This window comes from Scyliorhinus torazame, chromosome 8, assembly GCF_047496885.1.
Source record: "Scyliorhinus torazame isolate Kashiwa2021f chromosome 8, sScyTor2.1, whole genome shotgun sequence".
Lineage (NCBI taxonomy): Eukaryota > Metazoa > Chordata > Chondrichthyes > Carcharhiniformes > Scyliorhinidae > Scyliorhinus > Scyliorhinus torazame.
The window spans coordinates 249,839,395-249,857,301 of NC_092714.1; the positions used below are offsets into that span (position 1 = coordinate 249,839,395).

The 17,907-nt window shown below is 48.9% G+C and overlaps 1 protein-coding gene across 2 annotated transcripts in view; it reads left to right on the forward strand.

Annotated features, from left to right (window-relative positions):
• Positions 1–17,907, forward strand: part of rps21 (ribosomal protein S21) — a 30,481-nt gene that overhangs the window by 1,258 nt on the left and 11,316 nt on the right. For both annotated transcript variants that reach the window (XM_072515081.1, XM_072515082.1), the window contains exons 2-3: positions 8,240–8,350; positions 8,431–8,494. In XM_072515081.1, coding sequence (XP_072371182.1) covers positions 8,301–8,350; positions 8,431–8,494 — 114 coding nt within the window. In that variant the 5' untranslated portion in view covers positions 8,240–8,300. The remainder of the gene's footprint in view (positions 1–8,239; positions 8,351–8,430; positions 8,495–17,907) is intronic.

A 17,907-nucleotide genomic window follows, 5' to 3' on the forward strand; every position in this document is an offset into this window, starting at 1 on the left:
CAGTTTTCAAACCCAGGCAACATTTTTGTAAATTGTTTCTGTACTCTCTCCAGGGCATTATGTTCTTGTAATATAGTGACCAGAACGGTGTTTCGCCATTTTTGAATAATAATCTTTATTGTTACAAGTAGGCTTACATTAGCACTGCAATGAAGTTACTGTGAAAAGCCCCTCGTCGCCACATGTTCGGGTACACAACGGGAGAATTCAGAATGTCCAAATTACCTAACAGCACGTATTTTGGGACTTGTGGGAGGAAACCGGAGCACCCGGAGGAAACCCACGCAGACACTGGGGAGAACGTGCAGACTCCACACAGACAGTGACCCAAGCCGGGAATCGAACCTGGGACCCTGGCGCTGTGAAGCAATGGTGCTGCCCGGCAGTTCCAGCATTACATCCCTGCTTTTGTATTCTATACCAGTGTTTTTCAAACTTTTTTTCCGGGGACCCATTTTTACCAACCGGCCAATCTTCGGGACCCACGCCAGCCGACCTTCGCGACCCACACCGACTGCTGCGACAATTGCACGATCGGGAGCACCGCGACGGACGGCCCCACGATCCTCCTGCCACCCACCCGCGGGTCGCGCCCCCGAGTTTGACTGTGTTCTATGCCATCCAAAAAAGAAAAGCATTCCATATGCTTTAGTTTACCGTTTTATCTACTTGTCTCATCACCTTCAAAGACCTGTGGACATACTCCCGTCTGTTGTGGGCTATCTTTTCCTAAAAAGTAAAATTTTTGAGACGGGGAGTAGGTTGGGGCTCCCTGAAAGGGGATGCCATTTTATGGTTTCCTCTTCCCTCCCTACAAAAGAAAAAGACCTGTGGACATGCACTCCAATGTCTCTCACTTCCTCTAACCCTCTCAGTTTCCCTAGTTGCGCTTGAACTGACTGGCTTGTTGGACCATTGCAGAGGTCAGTTATGAATCAACCATATTACCATGGGTCTGTAGTCGCATGTAGGCCAAACCGGGTAATGGTGTCACATTTCCTTCTGCAAAGGACATTAGCGAACCAAAAATGGGTTTTAACAACAATTAGCGTCATAGTCACCGTCACTGAGACTAACTTTCTGTTCCAATTTAAATTCTGCCAATTGCCATGGTGGGACTTAATCCAAGTCCCCAGACCATCAGCCTTGACTTCTGGATTGCTTGACCCGTGACAGTACCTTGATGCCATCATCTCCCTGTGCCTGAGACTGGTGGTGGCACTTGTAGTTTTCAAAAGGGAATTGGATGAGTACATGAAAGGAAAAAGTGGAAGGCTACTGGGAAAGAGTTGGACATGGGCTAACCAAATTGCTCTTGCAATAAGACCTGGTATGGATATGGAAAATAGGAGCGGGGAGGCCATTCGGCATATAGAGCCTGCTCCGCCATTCATTGTGATCATGGTTGATCATCCAGCTCTCAGTGGCCTAATCCTGCTTTCCCCCACATCCTTTGATTCCCTTCGCCTTAAGTGCTATGTCTAACTGCTTCTTGAAAACATACAATGTTTTGGCCTGAGCTACTTCCTGTGGTAACAAATTCCACAGGCCGACCACTCTCTGGGTGAAGAAATTCTTGTCTCTATCCTTATTGATCTATCCCATATCCTCAGAGTCTGGCCCCTGATTCTGGACACACCCACCATCGTGAACATCCTTCCTGCATCTACCCTGTCTAGTCCTGTTAGAATTTTATAGGTTTCTATGAGATCCCCCCTCATTCTTCTGAACTCCAGCAAATACAAACCTAACCGATTCAATCTCTCCTCATAGTAAGTCCTGCATTGAATAATTGTCACAAGTAGGCTTCATTGAAGCCTACTAGTGATAATAAGCGATTATTATTGTGTGACTGACTAAATAATCCTTCCTTATCCTTGACAACCTGTCTGCAGACATTACCTGGTTGACTATGCCATCTTCCTCCAATGCCTCTCCATTGTTTAAGTCCCATTTAGCTTTCATCCTTATGTATGCTGACACATATAGGCACCCAATCCATTCTTGCTTCTCTCTATCTTTGTAATCTCCTGTAGCCCCTTACTCTTCATATCTGCAGACATCTAATTCTGGCTGCCTGAATAATGCCGATTTTAAATACTCTACCACTGCAGCCGTGCCTTCGGTTGCTTAGCATGTAAACTCATAAATGCCCTTAAAACCTGTCCACCCCTACCTCGCTTTCCTCCTTTAAGCCCATCCACTTTGACCAAGCTTTTGGTCATCTGACATATGTCCTTCAGATGCAGTGTCAAATCATCCCAGGGAAATGCCGTAGGAAGACGTTAAAGGTGCTATATACATATATGTTTTTATACTGTTGGTTGATCATTTATTAATGAGCATCCATAAGTTAAATTGGGCAGTAAAACTCTTGAGGCAGGACTCAAACATTGTCAATATAATTTTGGGCAAATGTTTCAGTAATGATGATTTATAAAGTACTATAAAGGCGTCAGCAATTTACATTTATACAATGAGTAATTTTTAAAAAAAAATATTTTATTGAAAATTTTTGGTCAACCATCACAGTACATTGTGTATCCTTTACACAATAATATAACAGTATAAATAACAATGACCTGTTTTATAAACAAAGAATAAATAATATATAACGAAAACTAAATGGCAACTGCCTTGTCTCAGATAAACACTCTCCAAAAATATGATTTAACAGTCCAATATACAATTATTTATAGCAACGACCTATACATATTATACATATATATTAACAACCCTGAGAGTCCTTCTGGTTTCCCCCCCCCCCCCCCTGGGCTGCTGCTGCTGCCTTCTTCTTTTCCATTCCCTCTATCTTTCTGTGAGGTATTCGACGAACGGTTGCCACCGCCTGGTGAACCTTTGAGCCGATCCCCTTAGGACGAACTTAATATGTTCCAGCTTTATAAACCCTGCCATGTCATTTATCCAGGTCTCCATCCCCGGGGGCTTGGCTTCCTTCCACATCAACAGTATCCTGTGCCGGGCTACTAGGGACGCAAAGGCCAAAACATCGGCCTCTTACGCCTCCTGCACTCCCGGCTCTTGTGCAACCCAAATATAGCCAACCCCCAGCTTGGTTCGACCTGGACCCCCACTACTTTCGAAAGCACCTTTGTCACCCCCACCCAGAACCCCTGTAGTACCGGACATGACCAGAACATGTGGGTGTGATTAGCTGGGCTTCTCGAGCATCTCACACACCTATCCTCTACCCCAAAGAATTTACTGAGCCGTGCTCCAGTCATATGCGCCCTGTGTAACACCTTAAATTGAATCAGGCTTAGCCTGGCACACGAGGACGATGAGGTTACCCTACTTAGGGCATCCGCCCACAGCCCCTCCTCAATCTCCTCCCCCAGCTCTTCTTCCCATTTCCCTTTCAGCTCATCTACCATAATCTCCCCCTCGCCCCTCATTTCCCTACATATACCTGACACCTTACTGTCCCCCACCCATGTCTTTGACATCACTCTGTCCTGCACCTCATGCGTTGGGAGCTGCGGGAATTCCCTCACCTGTTGCCTCGCAAAAGCCCTCAGTTGCATATACCGGAATGCATTCCCTTGGGGCAACCCATATTTCTCGGTCAGCGCTCCCAGACGTGCGAACTTCCCATCCACAAACAGATCTTTCAGTTGCGTTACTCCTGCTCTTTGCCATATTCCAAATCCCCCATCCATTCTCCCCGGGGCAAACCTATGGTTATTTCTTATCGGGGACCCCCCCAAGGCTCCCGTCTTTCCCCTATGCCGTCTCCACTGTCCCCAAATTTTCAAAGTCGCCACCACCACCGGGCTTGTGGTGTATTTCTTCGGTGTGAACGGCAATGGGGCCGTCACCATAGCTTGTAGGCTAGTCCCCCTACAGGACGCCTTCTCCAATCTGTTCCACGCCGCTCCCTCCTCTTCTCCCATCCACTTACTCACCATTGAGATATTGGCGGCCCAGTAGTACTCACTTAGGCTCGGTAGTGCCAGCCCCCCCCCCCCCCTATCCCTACTACGCTGTAAGAATCCCTTCCTCACTCTCGGGGTCTTCCCGGCCTACACAAAACTCATGATACTCTTTTCGATCCTTTTGAAAAAAGCCTTCGTGATCACCACCGGGAGGCACTGAAACACAAAGAGGAATCTCGGGAGGACTACCATTTTAACCGCCTGCACCCTCCCTGCCAGTGACAGGGATACCATGTCCCATCTCTTGAAGTCCTCCTCCATTTGTTCCACCAATCGCGTTAAATTTAACCTATGCAATGTACCCCAATTCTTGGCTATCTGGATCCCCAAGTAACGAAAGTCCCTTGTTACCTTCCTCAGCGGAAAGTCCTCTCTTTCTCTGCTCTGCTCCCCTGGATGCACCACAAACAACTCACTTTTCCCCATGTTCAGTTTATATCCTGAGAATTCTCCAAACTTCCGAAGTGTCCGCATTATCTCTGGCATCCCCTCCGCCGGGTCCGCTACATATAACAGCAAATCATCCGCATACAGAGATACCCGGTGTTCTTCTCCTCCTCTAAGTACTCCCCTCCACTTCTTGGAACCCCTCAATGATATTGCCAGGGGCTCAATCGCCAGTGCAAACAATAATGGGGACAGAGGGCATCCCTGCCTTGTCCCTCTATGGAGCCGAAAGTATGCAGATCCCCGTCCATTCGTCACCACACTCGCCACTGGGGCCCTATACAACAGCTGCACCCATCCAACATACTCATCTCCAAAACCAAATCTCCTCAGCACCTCCCACAGATAATCCCACTCCACTCTATCAAATGCTTTCTCGGCATCCATCGCTACCACTATCTCCGCTTCCCCCTCTGGTGGGGGCATCATCATTACCCCTAACAGCCTCCGTATATTCGTATTCAGCTGTCTCCCCTTCACAAACCCAGTTTGGTCCTCATGGACCACCCTCGGGACACAATCCTCTATCCTCATTGCCATTACCTTAGCCAGAATCTTCGCGTCTACATTTAGGAGGGAAATAGGTCTATAGGACCCGCATTGCAGCGGGTCCTTTTCCTTCTTTAGGAGAAGCGATATCGTTGCCTCAGACATAGTCGGGGGCAGCTGTCCCCTTTCCTTTGCCTCATTAAAGGTCCTCATCAGTAGCGGGGCGAGCAAGTCCACATATTTCCTGTAAAATTCAACTGGGAATCCATCCGGTCCCGGAGCCTTCCCCGCCTGCATGCTCCTAATTCCTTTCACTACTTCCTCTATTTCAATCTGTGCTCCCAGTCCCACCCTTTCCTGCTCTTCCACCTTGGGAAATTCCAGCCGATCCAAGAAGCCCATCATTCTCTCCCTCCCATCCGGGAGTTGAGCTTCGTATAATTTTTTATAAAATGCCTTGAACACTCAGTTCACTCTCTCCGCTCCCCGCTCCATCTCTCCTTCCTCATCCCTCACTCCCCCTATTTCCCTTGCTGCTCCCCTTTTCCTCAATTGGTGGGCCAGCAACCTGCTCGCCTTCTCCCCATATTCGTACTGTACACCCTGTGCCTTCCTCCACTGTGCCTCTGCAGTACCCGTTGTCAGCAAGTCAAATTCTACGTGTAGCCTTTGCCTTTCCCTGTACAGTCCCTCCTCCGGTGCCTCCGCATATTGCCTGTCCACCCTCAGAAGTTCTTGCAGCAACCGCTCCCGTTCCCTACTCTCCTGCTTTCCTTTGTGCCCTTATTGATATCAGCTCCCCTCTAACCACTGCCTTCAGCGCCTCCCAGACCACTCCCACCTGGACCTCCCCATTATCATGGAGTTCCAAGTACTTTTCAATGCACCCCCTCACCCTTAGACACCCCCCCTCATCTGCCATTAGTCCCATGTCCATTCTCCAGGGTGGGCGCCCTTCTGTTTCCTCCGCTATCTCCAATTCCACACAATGTGGAGCGTGATCCGAATTGGCTATAGCCGTATACTCCGTTCCCCTCACCTTCGGGATCAACGCCCTTCCCAAAACAAAAAAGTCTATTCGCGAATAGACTTTGTGGACATAGGAGAAAAACGAAAACTCCTTACTCCTAGGTCTGCTAAATCTCCACGGGTCTACTCCTTCCATCTGCTCCATAAAATCTTTAAGCACCTTGGCTGCTGCCGGCCTCCTTCCAGTCCTGGACCTCGACCTGTCCAGCCCTGGTTCCAACACCGTATTGAAATCTCCCCCCATTACCAACTTTCCCACCTCTAGGTCCGGGATGCGTCCTAGCATACGCCTCATAAAATTGGCATCATCCCAGTTTAGGCATATACGTTTACCAAAACCACCGTCTCCCCCTGTAGTTTGCCACTCACCATCACGTATCTGCCCCTGCTATCCGCCACTATAGTCTTTGCCTCAAACATTACCCGCTTCCCCACTAATATAGCCACCCCCCTGTTTTTCGCATCTAGCCCCGAATGGAACACCTGCCCCACCCAACCTTTGCGTAGTCTCACCTGGTCTATCAGTTTCAAGTGCGTTTCCTGTAACATAACCACATCTGCCTTAAGTTTCTCAAGGTGTGCGAGTACCCGTGCCCTCTTTATCTGCCCGTTTAGCCCTCTCACGTTCCACGTGATCAGCCGGGTTGGGGGGCTTTTTAACCCCCCCCCCATGCCGATTAGCCATCCCCTTTTTCCAGCTCCTCACCCGGTTCCCACGCAGCTGTGTTTCCCCCCCCCAGGCGGTGCCCCCCCCCGCCCATCCCACCCCATACCAGCTCCCCCCTCTCCCCAGCAGCAGCAGCCCAATAATCCACCCCCCCCCCCCCCCCCCCCCCCCCCCCGCTAGATCCCCCACTAGCGTAGTTACACCCCCCATGTTGCTCCCAGAAGTCAGCAAACTCTGGCCGACCTCGGCTTCCCCCCGTGACCTCGGCTCGCACCGTGCGACGCCCCCTCCTTCCTGCTTCCCTATTCCCGCCATGATTATCATAGCGCGGGAACCGAGCCCGCGCTTCCCCCTTGGCCCCGCCCCCAATGGCCAACGCCCCATCTCCTCCACCTCCTTTCCTCCCCCCACCACCTCCTGTGGAAGAGAGAAAAGTTACCACATCGCAGGATTAATAACATAAAACTCCTCTTTCCCCCCTATTTACCCCCCCTCTTCGCCCCCCATACTCGCCCCACCACTTTGTTTCAAACGTTCTTTTTTTAATAACCCGCTCATTCCAATTTTTCTTCCACGATAAAAGTCCACGCCTCATCCGCCGTCTCAAAGTAGTGGTGCCTCCCTTGATATGTGACCCACAGTCTTGCCGATTGCAGCATTCCAAATTTTATCATCTTTTTGTGAAGCACCACCTTGGCCCGATTAAAGCTCGCCCTCCTTCTCGCCACCTCCGCACTCCAGTCTTGGTATACGCGGATCACCGCGTTCTCCCACTTACTGCTCCGAGTTTTCTTTGCCCATCTAAGGACCATCTCTCTATCCTTAAAACGGAGGAATCTCACCACTATGGCTCTAGGAATTTCTCCTGCTCTCGGTCCTCGCGCCATCACTCGGTATGCTCCCTCCCCCTCCAGCGGACCCGCCGGGGCCTCCACTCCCATTAACGAGTGCATCATCGTGCTCACATATGCCCCGACGTCCGCTCCCTCCGCACCTTCAGGAAGACCAAGAATCCTTAGGTTGTTCCTCCTCGCGTTGTTCTCCAGCGCCTCCAGCCTTTCCACACATCGTTTATGGTGTGCCTCGTGCATCTCCGTCTTCACCACCAGGCCCTGTATGTCGTCCTCATTCTCGGCAGCCTTTGCCTTCACGACCCGAAGCTCCCGCTCCTGCGTCTTTTGCTCCTCCTTTAGCCCTTCGATCGCCTGTAATATCGGGGCCAACAGCTCCTTCTTCATTTCCTTTTTAAGTTCTTCCACGCAGCGTTTCAAAAACTCGTGTTGTTCAGGGCCCCATATTAAACTGCCACCTTCCGACGCCATCTTGGTTTTTGCTTGCCTTCCTTGCCGCTGCTCTAAAGGATCCACCGCAATCCGGCCACCTTCCTCCTTTTTTCATCCGTATCCAGGGGGGATTCCCTTCTGGTTCACCGCACAGTACTTTTAGCCGTTAAAATTGCCGTTGGGGCTCTTATTAAGAGCCCAAAAATCCGTTCCACCGGGAGCTGCCGAAACGTGCGACTCAGCTGGTCATCGCCGCACCCGGAAGTCACAATGAGTAATTTTTAACTGAAGTTGGGAGTATTTAATTTAACAGATGGATAATGGGTGCTGATGTGCTCAACTGTTAACTTTGTTTTGTATGTGCCTAGATCCCTGCATAACAACTGAATATAACTTCTGAACAAGAGCGGAAACTAAATAAAACCCAACATGCAGAACGACGCTGGCGAATTTGTTGATCTTTATGTTCCACGTAAATGGTGGGTATAAAATATGTGCATGTTATGACCTCTGTGTTGCATGCATTATAATTTAACTAAATTGTTCTTGTTTCTTTTAGCTCTGCGAGCAACAGAATTATTGGTGCCAAGGATCATGCTTCCATTCAAATCAACCTTGCTGATGTGAGTTAAGTCTCAGTAAATTGGAATGTGGATCTGAATTATTATTCATAAGGCTAAATGATGCATGTGCTTTCATGGAATATTTTTGTCCTTGCTGTGACCAGTGAAAACACTCAAGCAGATTTGATAGAGATGTTCAAAACCCTGAGTGGTTTCGGTAGACTTAATAATGAGAAACTATTTCCAGTGGCAGAAGGGTCAGTAACCAGAGGATATCATAGAACATAGAAAAATACAGCACAGAACAGGCCCTTCAGCCCACGATGTTGTGCCGAACCTTTGTCCTAGATTATCATAGAATTTACAGTGCAGAAGGAGGCCATTCGGCCCATTGAGTCTGCACCGGCTCTTGGAAAGAGCACCCTACCCAAGGTCAACACCTCCACCCAACACTAAGGGCAATTTTGGACACGAAGGGCAATCTATCATGGCCAATGCACCTAACCTGCACATCTTTGGACTGGGAGGAAACCGGAGCACCCGGAGGAGACCCACACACACACGGGAAGGATGTGCAGATTCCGCACAGACAGTGACCCAAGCCGGAATCGAACCTGGGACCCTGGAGCTGTGAAGCAATTGCGCTATCCACAATCCTCCTGTGCTGCCCTTAAGAACAAATTAATCTACACTATATCATTCTACCGTAATCCATGTACCTATCCAATAGCTGCTTGAAGGTCCCTAATGTTTCCGACTCAACTACTTCCACAGGCAGTGCATTCCATGCCCCCACTACTCTGGGTAAAGAACCTACCTCTGACATCCCCCCTATATCTTCCACCATTCACCTTAAATTTATGTCCCCTTGTAATGGTTTGTTCCACCCGGGGGAAAAGTCTCTGACTGGCTACTCTATCTATTCCCCATATCATCTTATAAACCTCTATCAAGTCGCCCCTCATCCTTCTCCGTTCTAATGAGAAAAGGTCTAGCACCCTCAACCATTCCTCGTAAGACCTACTCTCCATTCCAGGCAACATCCTGGTAAATCTCCTTTGCACCTTTTCCAAAGCTTCCACATCCTTCCTAAAATGAGGCGACCAGAACTGTACACAGTACTCCAAATGTGGCCTTACCAAAGTTTTGTACAGCTGCATCATCACCTCACGGCTCTTAAATTCAATCCCTCTGTTAATGAACGCTAGCACACCATAGGCCTTCTTCACAGCTCTATCCACTTGAGTGGCAACTTTCAAAGATGTATGAACATAGACCCCAAGATCTCTCTGCTCCTCCACATTGCCAAGAACTCTACCGTTAACCCTGTATTCCGCATTCATATTTGTCCTTCCAAAATGGACAACCTCACACTTTTCAGGGTTAAACTCCATCTGCCACTTCTCAGCCCAGCTCTGCATCCTATCTATGTCTCTTTGCAGCCGACAACAGCCCTCCTCACTATCCACGACTCCACCAATCTTCGTATCGTCTGCAAATTTACTAACCCACCCTTCAACTCCCTCATCCAAGTCATTAATGAAAATCACAAACAGCAGAGGACCCAGAACTGATCCCTGCGGTACGCCACTGGGATCCAGGATGAATATTTGCCACCCACCACCACTCTCTGACTTCTATCGGTTAGCCAGTTCGTTATCCAACTGGCCAAATTTCCCACTATCCCATGCCTCCTTACTTTCTGCAAAAGCCTACCATGGGGAACCTTAAATGCCTTACTAAAATCCATGTACACTACATCCACTGCTTTACCTTCATCCACATGCTTGGTCACCTACTCAAAGAATTCAATAAGACTTGTAAGGCAAGACCTACCCCTCACAAATCCGTGTTGACTATTCCTAATCAAGCAGTGTCTTTCCAGATGCTCAGAAATCCTATCCTTCAGTACCCTTTCCATTATTTTGCCTACCACCGAAGTAAGACTAACTGGCCTGTAATTCCCAGGGTTGTCCCTAGTCCCTTTTTTGAACAGGGGCACGACATTCGCCACTCTCCAATCCCCTGGTACCACCCCTGTTGACAGCGAGGACGAAAAGATCATTGCCAACGGCTCTGCAATTTCATCTCTTGCTTCCCATAGAATCCTTGGATATATCCCGTCAGGCCCGGGGGACTTGTCTATCCTCAAGTTTTTCAAAATGCCCAACACATCTTCCTTCCTAACAAGTATTTCCTCGAGCTTACCAGTCTGTTTCACACTGTCCTCTCCAACAATATGGCCCCTCTCATTTGTAAATACAGAAGAAAAGTACTCGTTCAAGACCTCTCCTATCTCTCCAGACTCAATGCACAATCTCCTGCTACTGTCCTTGATCGGACCTACCCTCGCTCTAGTCATTCTCATATTTCTCACATATGTGTAAAAGGCCTTGGGGTTTTCCTTGATCCTACCTGCCAAAGATTGTTCATGCCCTCTCTTAGCTCTCCTAATCCCTTTCTTCAGTTCCCTCCTGGCTATCTTGTATCCCTCCAGCGCCCTGTCTGAACCTTGTTTCCTCAGCCTTACATAAGTCTCCTTTTTCCTCTTAACAAGACATTCAACCTCTCTTGTCAACCATGGTTCCCTCACTCGACTATCTCTTCCCTGCCTGACAGGGACATACATATCAAGGACACATAGTACCTGTTCCTTGAACAAGTTCCACATTTCACTTGTGTCCTTCCCTGACAGCCTATGTTCCCAACTTATGCACTTCAATTCTTGTCTGACAACATCGTATTTACCCTTCCCCCAATTGTAAACCTTGCCCTGTTGCACGCACCTATCCCTCTCCATTACTAAAGTGAAAGTCACAGAATTGTGGTCACTATCTCCAAAATGCTCCCCCACTAACAAATCTATCACTTGCCCTGGTTCATTACCAAGTACCAAATCTAATATTGCCTCCCCTCTGGTCGGACAATCTACATACCGTGTTAGAAAAGCTTCCTGGACACACTGCACAAACACCACCCCATCCAAACTATTTGATCTAAAGAGTTTCCACTCAATGTTTGGGAAGTTAAAGTCAGCCATGACTACTACCCTGTGACTTCTGCACCTTTCCAAAATCTGTTTCCCAATCTGTTCCTCCACATCTCTGCTACTATTGGGGGGCCTATAGAAAATCCCTAACAAGGTGACTGCTCCTTTCCTATTTCTGACTTCAACCCATACTACCTCAGTGGGCAGATACTCCTCAAACTGCCTTTCTACAGCTGTTATACTATCTCTAATTAACAATGCCACCCCCCACCACCCTCCCTAATCTTGTTGAAACATCTATAACCAGGGACCTCCAACAACCATTTCTGCCCCTCTTCTATCCAAGTTTCCGTGATGGCCACCACATCGTAGTCCCAACTACCGATCCATGCCTTAAGTTCACCCACCTTATTCCTGATGCTTCTTGCGTTGAAGTATACACACTTCAACCCATCTCTGTGCCTGCAAGTACTCTCCTTTGTCAGTGTTCCCTTCCCCACTGCCTCACTACACGCTTTGGCGTCCTGAATATCGGCTAGCTTAGTTGCTGGACTACAAATCCGGTTCCCATTCCCCTGCCAAATTAGTTTAAACCCTCCCGAAGAGTACTAGAAAATTTCCCTCCCAGGATATTGGTGCCCCTCTGGTTTAGATGCAACCCGTCCTGCTTGTACAGGTCCCACCTGCCCCAGAATGCGCTCCAATTATCCAAATACCTGAAGCCCTCCCTCCTACACCGTTCCTGCAGCCACGTGTTCAGCTGCACTCTCCCTATTCCTAGCCTCGCTATCACGTGGCACCGGCAACAAACCAGAGATGACGACCAAGTCTGTCCTGGCTTTTAACTTCCAGCCTAACTCCCTAAACTCGTTTATTACCTCCACACCCCTTTTCCTACCTACGTCGTTGGTACCAATGTGCACCACGACTTCTGGCTGCTCCCCCTCCCCCTTAAGGATCCTGAAGATACGATCCGAGACATCCCTGGCCCTGGCACCCAAGAGGCAACATACCTTCCGGGAGTCTCGCTCGCGACCACAGAATCTCCTATCTATTCCCCTAACCATTGAATCTCCTACTACTATTGCTTTTCTATTCTCCCCCCTTCCCTTCTGAGCCCCAGAGCCAGATTCAGTGCCAGAGACCTGGCCGCTAGGGCCTTCCCCCGGTAGGTCATCCCCCCCAACAGCATCCAAAACGGTATACTTGTTTTGAAGGGGAACGACCACGAGGGATCCCTGCACTGTCTGCCTGTTTGTTTTCTTTCCCCTGACTGTAACCCAGCTACTCTTGTCCTGTACCTTGGGTGTGGTTACCTCCCTGTAACTCTTCTCTATCACCCCCTCTGCCTCCCGGATGATCCGGAGTTCATCCAGCTTCAGCTCCAGTTCCCTAACACGGTCTTTGAGGAGCTGGAGTTGGGTGCACTTCCCGCAGGTATAGTCAGCGGTGACACCGGTGGTATCCCTCACCACCCACATCCTACAGGAGGAGCATGCAACTGGCCTAGCCTCCATCCCCTCTTACCTTACAGAGTATAGCTGCCCTGTGGACCAACTGGACCTCTGACTCTGCTCCCAGTCAGCTGCATTCTCTGTAAACTCCTGGCTCCCTTCTCGCTCTTTGCGGAAATGTAGGAAACAAAATGAAAGGAGCGCCTTACTCCCATCTCACCTAACTCCCTCAGTCACCAAACTCTCACTATAGCACTCAAATGCACCAAATTCAGCACTCCCTCCGTCACCAAACTCTCACTATAGCACTCAAATGCACCAAATTCAGCACTCCCTCAGTCACCAAATTCTCACTATAGCACTCAAATGCACCAAAGTCTGCACTGTAGGGGATCACTTTTATACTGTGAATCTAACCTCTGAAAACTGGCCTAATCCAATTAACTAATTAACAAGCTCCAGCTGCACGTACCTACAAATAGAACCTTTGTTTAAAGCTGATTGAAAATTCACCTTCTAAACCAAATAGCAACTTTTAAGTTAATTAACTAAATAAAAGAAAGACTAGACTTTAGATAAAAATGAAGCCATGTACTCCCTCAGTCACCAACCTCTCACTATAGCACTCAAATGCACCAAATTCAGCACTCAGTGCAAACGATTTATGGTGATTGGCAGAACACAAGGTGTTACAAAAAACACGTTTTTACACAATGAATTGTGACCTGGGGGGCGGCGCAGTGGTTAGCACTACTGCATCAAGGTGCCGAGGTCCCAGTTTCGTTCTCGACCCCTAGTAACTGTCCGTGTAGAGTTTGCACATTCTCCCGTATCTGTGTGGGTCTCACCCCCACAACTCAAAAGATGTGCAGGGTAGGTAGATTGGCCACGCTAGATTTTCTTTCAATGAAGTGCAATCTGAAATGAACTCCCTGAAAGGGTGGCAGAAGATTCACTAGTTGCAGTCAAGAGAATTGGAAAAATATGCAAAGGAAGGCATTTGCAATGCTCTGCAGAAAACGTAAGAGGACGAGATTAATTGGATAGTTCCAGCAAAGAACCAGCACAAGCCAGAGGGATGAACGGCTTTGGCCGTTTGAATTTGAAGCATTGTGGGCGGCACTGTGGTTAGCATTGCTGCCTACGGCGCTGAACACCCGGCTTCGAATCCTAGCCCTGGGTCACTGTCCGTGCGGAGTTTGCACATTCTCCCTGTGTCTGCGTTGGTTTTGCCCCCCACCCCCCCAAACCCAAAGATGTGCACGTTAAGTGGATTCAACATGCTAAATTGGAAAAAAATAATTGGGTACCCTAAATCTAAGAATTTGAAGCACTGCTATTCATTATGCCAATCAAAATGGAAAACAAGCAGTTGATGCTGAAGTTTTTCTGATGGAGCTACTTTCCAGTGGGCTTTGCAATTCAGGATGTTGTAAATGGTACTCCCCACTATGGTGCTTGGAAAGAATTCTTGATGCCTGCACCCTGCCCAGTGAAAGCTTGTCTGACCAAGTAGTAACTATCCCCTCGAATAGTGGGAAAGGAGTGTATTTTTGTTTAATTTAGTACCAGGATGACTTGCTGGACAATAGGAGATTGGTTTCGAGCTGATTGTTATCCAGCCCCTGACTAGGGATATTTGCAGTACTTCAGGACAGTGTTGATTGAACAGTCAGCCTGGGTGTTGATGTGTCCTGGAGGGATGGATGCACCACCAAAGATTAGAATTCTTTACTAACTCCTGGTAATCTCAAGAGACCTGTGACCTAAAAAGTTATTTTTATCCTTGGGCAACTCAGCAGTAATTGTTTTCTTAAATATATTTTTTCAAAACATACACATACAACAACCCGATATAAACATAATTCAAACAGTTTGTCAATTTCCCCCCCTCGTGCAGGCTGGCGTCATATGTGCCCCTAAACTCTCCCACCACTGGTGACAAACAGGTTTTCAGGTAAGGACATAAAATCCCTCTTCCGACCACTAAGAACAAACTTAATTTTCTCCCGACTTAAGAACTCACATAAATTCCTCAACCGAGCTGAGACCACCGCGGGCGGTGCAGCCGACCTCCAACTCATTAAGATTCACCAGTGGGCAATCAAGAGAGGCAAAGATCATGATTTTTCTCTCTCTCCACCCGCCCCCCCCCCCCCCCTCTTAATCAGCTGAAGCAGGTCGGAAAAAACCCCGAAAATCGGCACCAAAGGGCACAGCAATACCCTGCACCCCCACTAGTTCTGACAGGATCGCAAAAACTACTGCCCAAAAACCTTCAACTTTGCGCATCCCCAGAACATATGAACATGGCTCACCAGCCCTCTCCCACATCTCTCTCATACATCCTCTACCGCTGAGGAAAACCCACTCATACAGGCCCGAGTCCATGTGCCCTTTGCACCAGCTTTAACTGTATAAGATTCAACCTAGCACAGGGCAAGATCGAATTGATCTGATGCATTGTCTCACTCCAGGCCCCCCATCCAAGCTCAATTCCTCTCCCCATTTCCGCTTTATCCCCTCCACCGGCGCCTTCTCAGTCTCCACCAACCACCTGTAAGTACCCACATTCCTCCCCTCCCCCAGCTCGTCTGGTGTTAACAGCATTTCTTTTTTTTAAAATATATTTTATTCAAATTTTTTGGCCAAACAAAACAATACAAAGGTTTTCCTTTTTACAACAGTAAAACAGTATAAATAACAGTGGCCGTTTTTAACAAATAAATAAATAATATATAAACTAAATGGCAACTGCCATATCAAAAATAATAACTCTCCAAAAATAAAATCAAACAATCCAATATACATAGCCTAATACAAATATCTATACAAAAACACCCCTGATGCCGTGCTCCGGTCCTATGCGCCCTGTGTAAAACCTTGAATTGTATCAGGCTTAGCCTGGCGCACGAGGATGACGAGTTTACCCTACGTAGGGCATCAGCCCACAGCCCCTCCTCAATCTCTTCCCCCAGCTCTTCTTCCCATTTCCCCTTCAGCTCATCCACCGTGATCTCCCCCTCATCCCTCATTTCCCTGTGTATATCCGACACCCTACCATCCTCCACCCATGTCCCTGAGATCACTCTATCCTGAACCTCCTGCGTCGGGAGCTGCGGGAATTCCCTCACCTGTTGCCTCGCAAAAGCCCTCAGTTGCATGTACCGAAATGCATTCCCTTGGGGCAACCCATATTTTTCCGTCAGCGCTCCCAGACTCACAAACGTCCCGTCTACGAACATATCTCTCAGTTGCACGACCCCAGCTCTTTGCCATGCTCCAAATCCCCCATCCATTCTCCCCGGGACAAACCTATGGTTATTTCTTATCGGGGACCGCACCGAGGCTCCCGTCCTTCCCCTATGTCGTCTCCACTGCCCCCAAATTTTTAGTGTTGCCACCACCACTGGACATGTGTATTTCTTCGGGGAGAACGGCAACGGCGCCGTCACAATTGCTTGTAGGCTGGTTCCCTTGCAGGACGCCATCTCCAATCTCTTCCACGCCGCTCCCTCCCCTTCTCCCATCCACTTACACACCATTGAGATATTGGCGGCCCAGTAGTATTCACTTAGGCTCGGTAGTGCCAGCCCCCCCCCCCCCCCCCCCCCCATCCCTGCTACGCTGCAAGAACCCCCTCCTCACTCTCGGGGTCTTCCCGGCCCACACAAAACTCATGACACTTTTCTCAATTCTCTTGAAAAAAGCCTTTGTGACCATCGCCGGAAGGCACTGAAACACAAAGAGGAATCTCGGGAGGACTACCATTTTGACCGCCTGCACCCTACCCACCAGTGACAGGGGCACCATGTCCCATCTCTTAAAATCCTCCTCCATCTGTTCCACCAATCTTGTTAAATTAAGCCGGTGTAAGGTTCCCCAACTCCTGGCTATCTGAATCCCTAAGTACCGGAAATCTCTTGTTACCTTCCTCAGCGGTAAGTCATCTATTCCCCTGCTCTGCTCCCCCGGATGCACCACAAACAACTCACTCTTACCCATATTCAATTTGTACCCCGAAAATTCCCCAAACTCTCTGAGTGTCTGCATTATCTCAGGCATCCCCTCCACTGGGTCCGCAACATACAGCAATAAATCATCTGCATACAAGGATACCCGGTGTTCTTCTCCTCCCCTGAGCACTCCCCTCCACTGCCTGGAGCCCCTCAGTGCTATGGCCAGGGGCTCAATCGCCAATGCAAACAGTAACGGAGACAGGGGACACCCCTGCCTCGTCCCTCTATGAAGACGGAAGTAATCAGACCTCTGTCTGTTCGTGACCACGCTCGCCACCGGGGCCCTTTACGGCAGCTGTACCCATCCGATATACCCTTCTCCAAAACCAAATCTCCTCAGCACCTCCCACAGATAATCCCACTCCACTCTCGAATGCTTTCTCAGCGTCCATCGCCACCAGTATCTCCGCCTCCCCCTCTGGTGGGGGCATCATCATTACCCCTAGCAACCTCCGTATGTTCGTGTTCAGCTGTCTCCCTTTAACGAACCCAGTTTGATCCTCGTGGACCACCCCCGGGACACAGTCCTCTATCCTCGTCACCATCACTTTGGCCAGGAGCTTAGCATCTACATTTAAAAGGGAAATGGGCCTGTAGGACCCACACTGCAGCGGGTCTTTTTCCTTCTTCAAAAGGAGCGATATCGTTGCCTCCGACATAGTCGGGGGCAGCTGCCCCCTTTCCCTAGCCTCATTAAAGGTTCTCGTCAAAAGCGGGGCCAGTAAGTCCATATACTTCCTATAAAATTCCACCGGGAATCCGTCCGGTCCCGGGGCCTTCCCCGCCTGCATGCTCCCAATCCCTTTTACCACCTCCTCCATCTCAATCTGTGCTCCCAGTCCCGCCCTCTCCTGCTCCTCCACCTTAGGGAATTCCAGCTGATCCAAGAAACACATCATTCCCTCCTTCCCTTCCGGGGGCTGAGCCTTATATAACCTCTCATAAAATGCCTTGAACACCCCGTTCACTCTCTCCGCTCCCCGTTCCATCTCTCCCTCCTCATCTCTCACC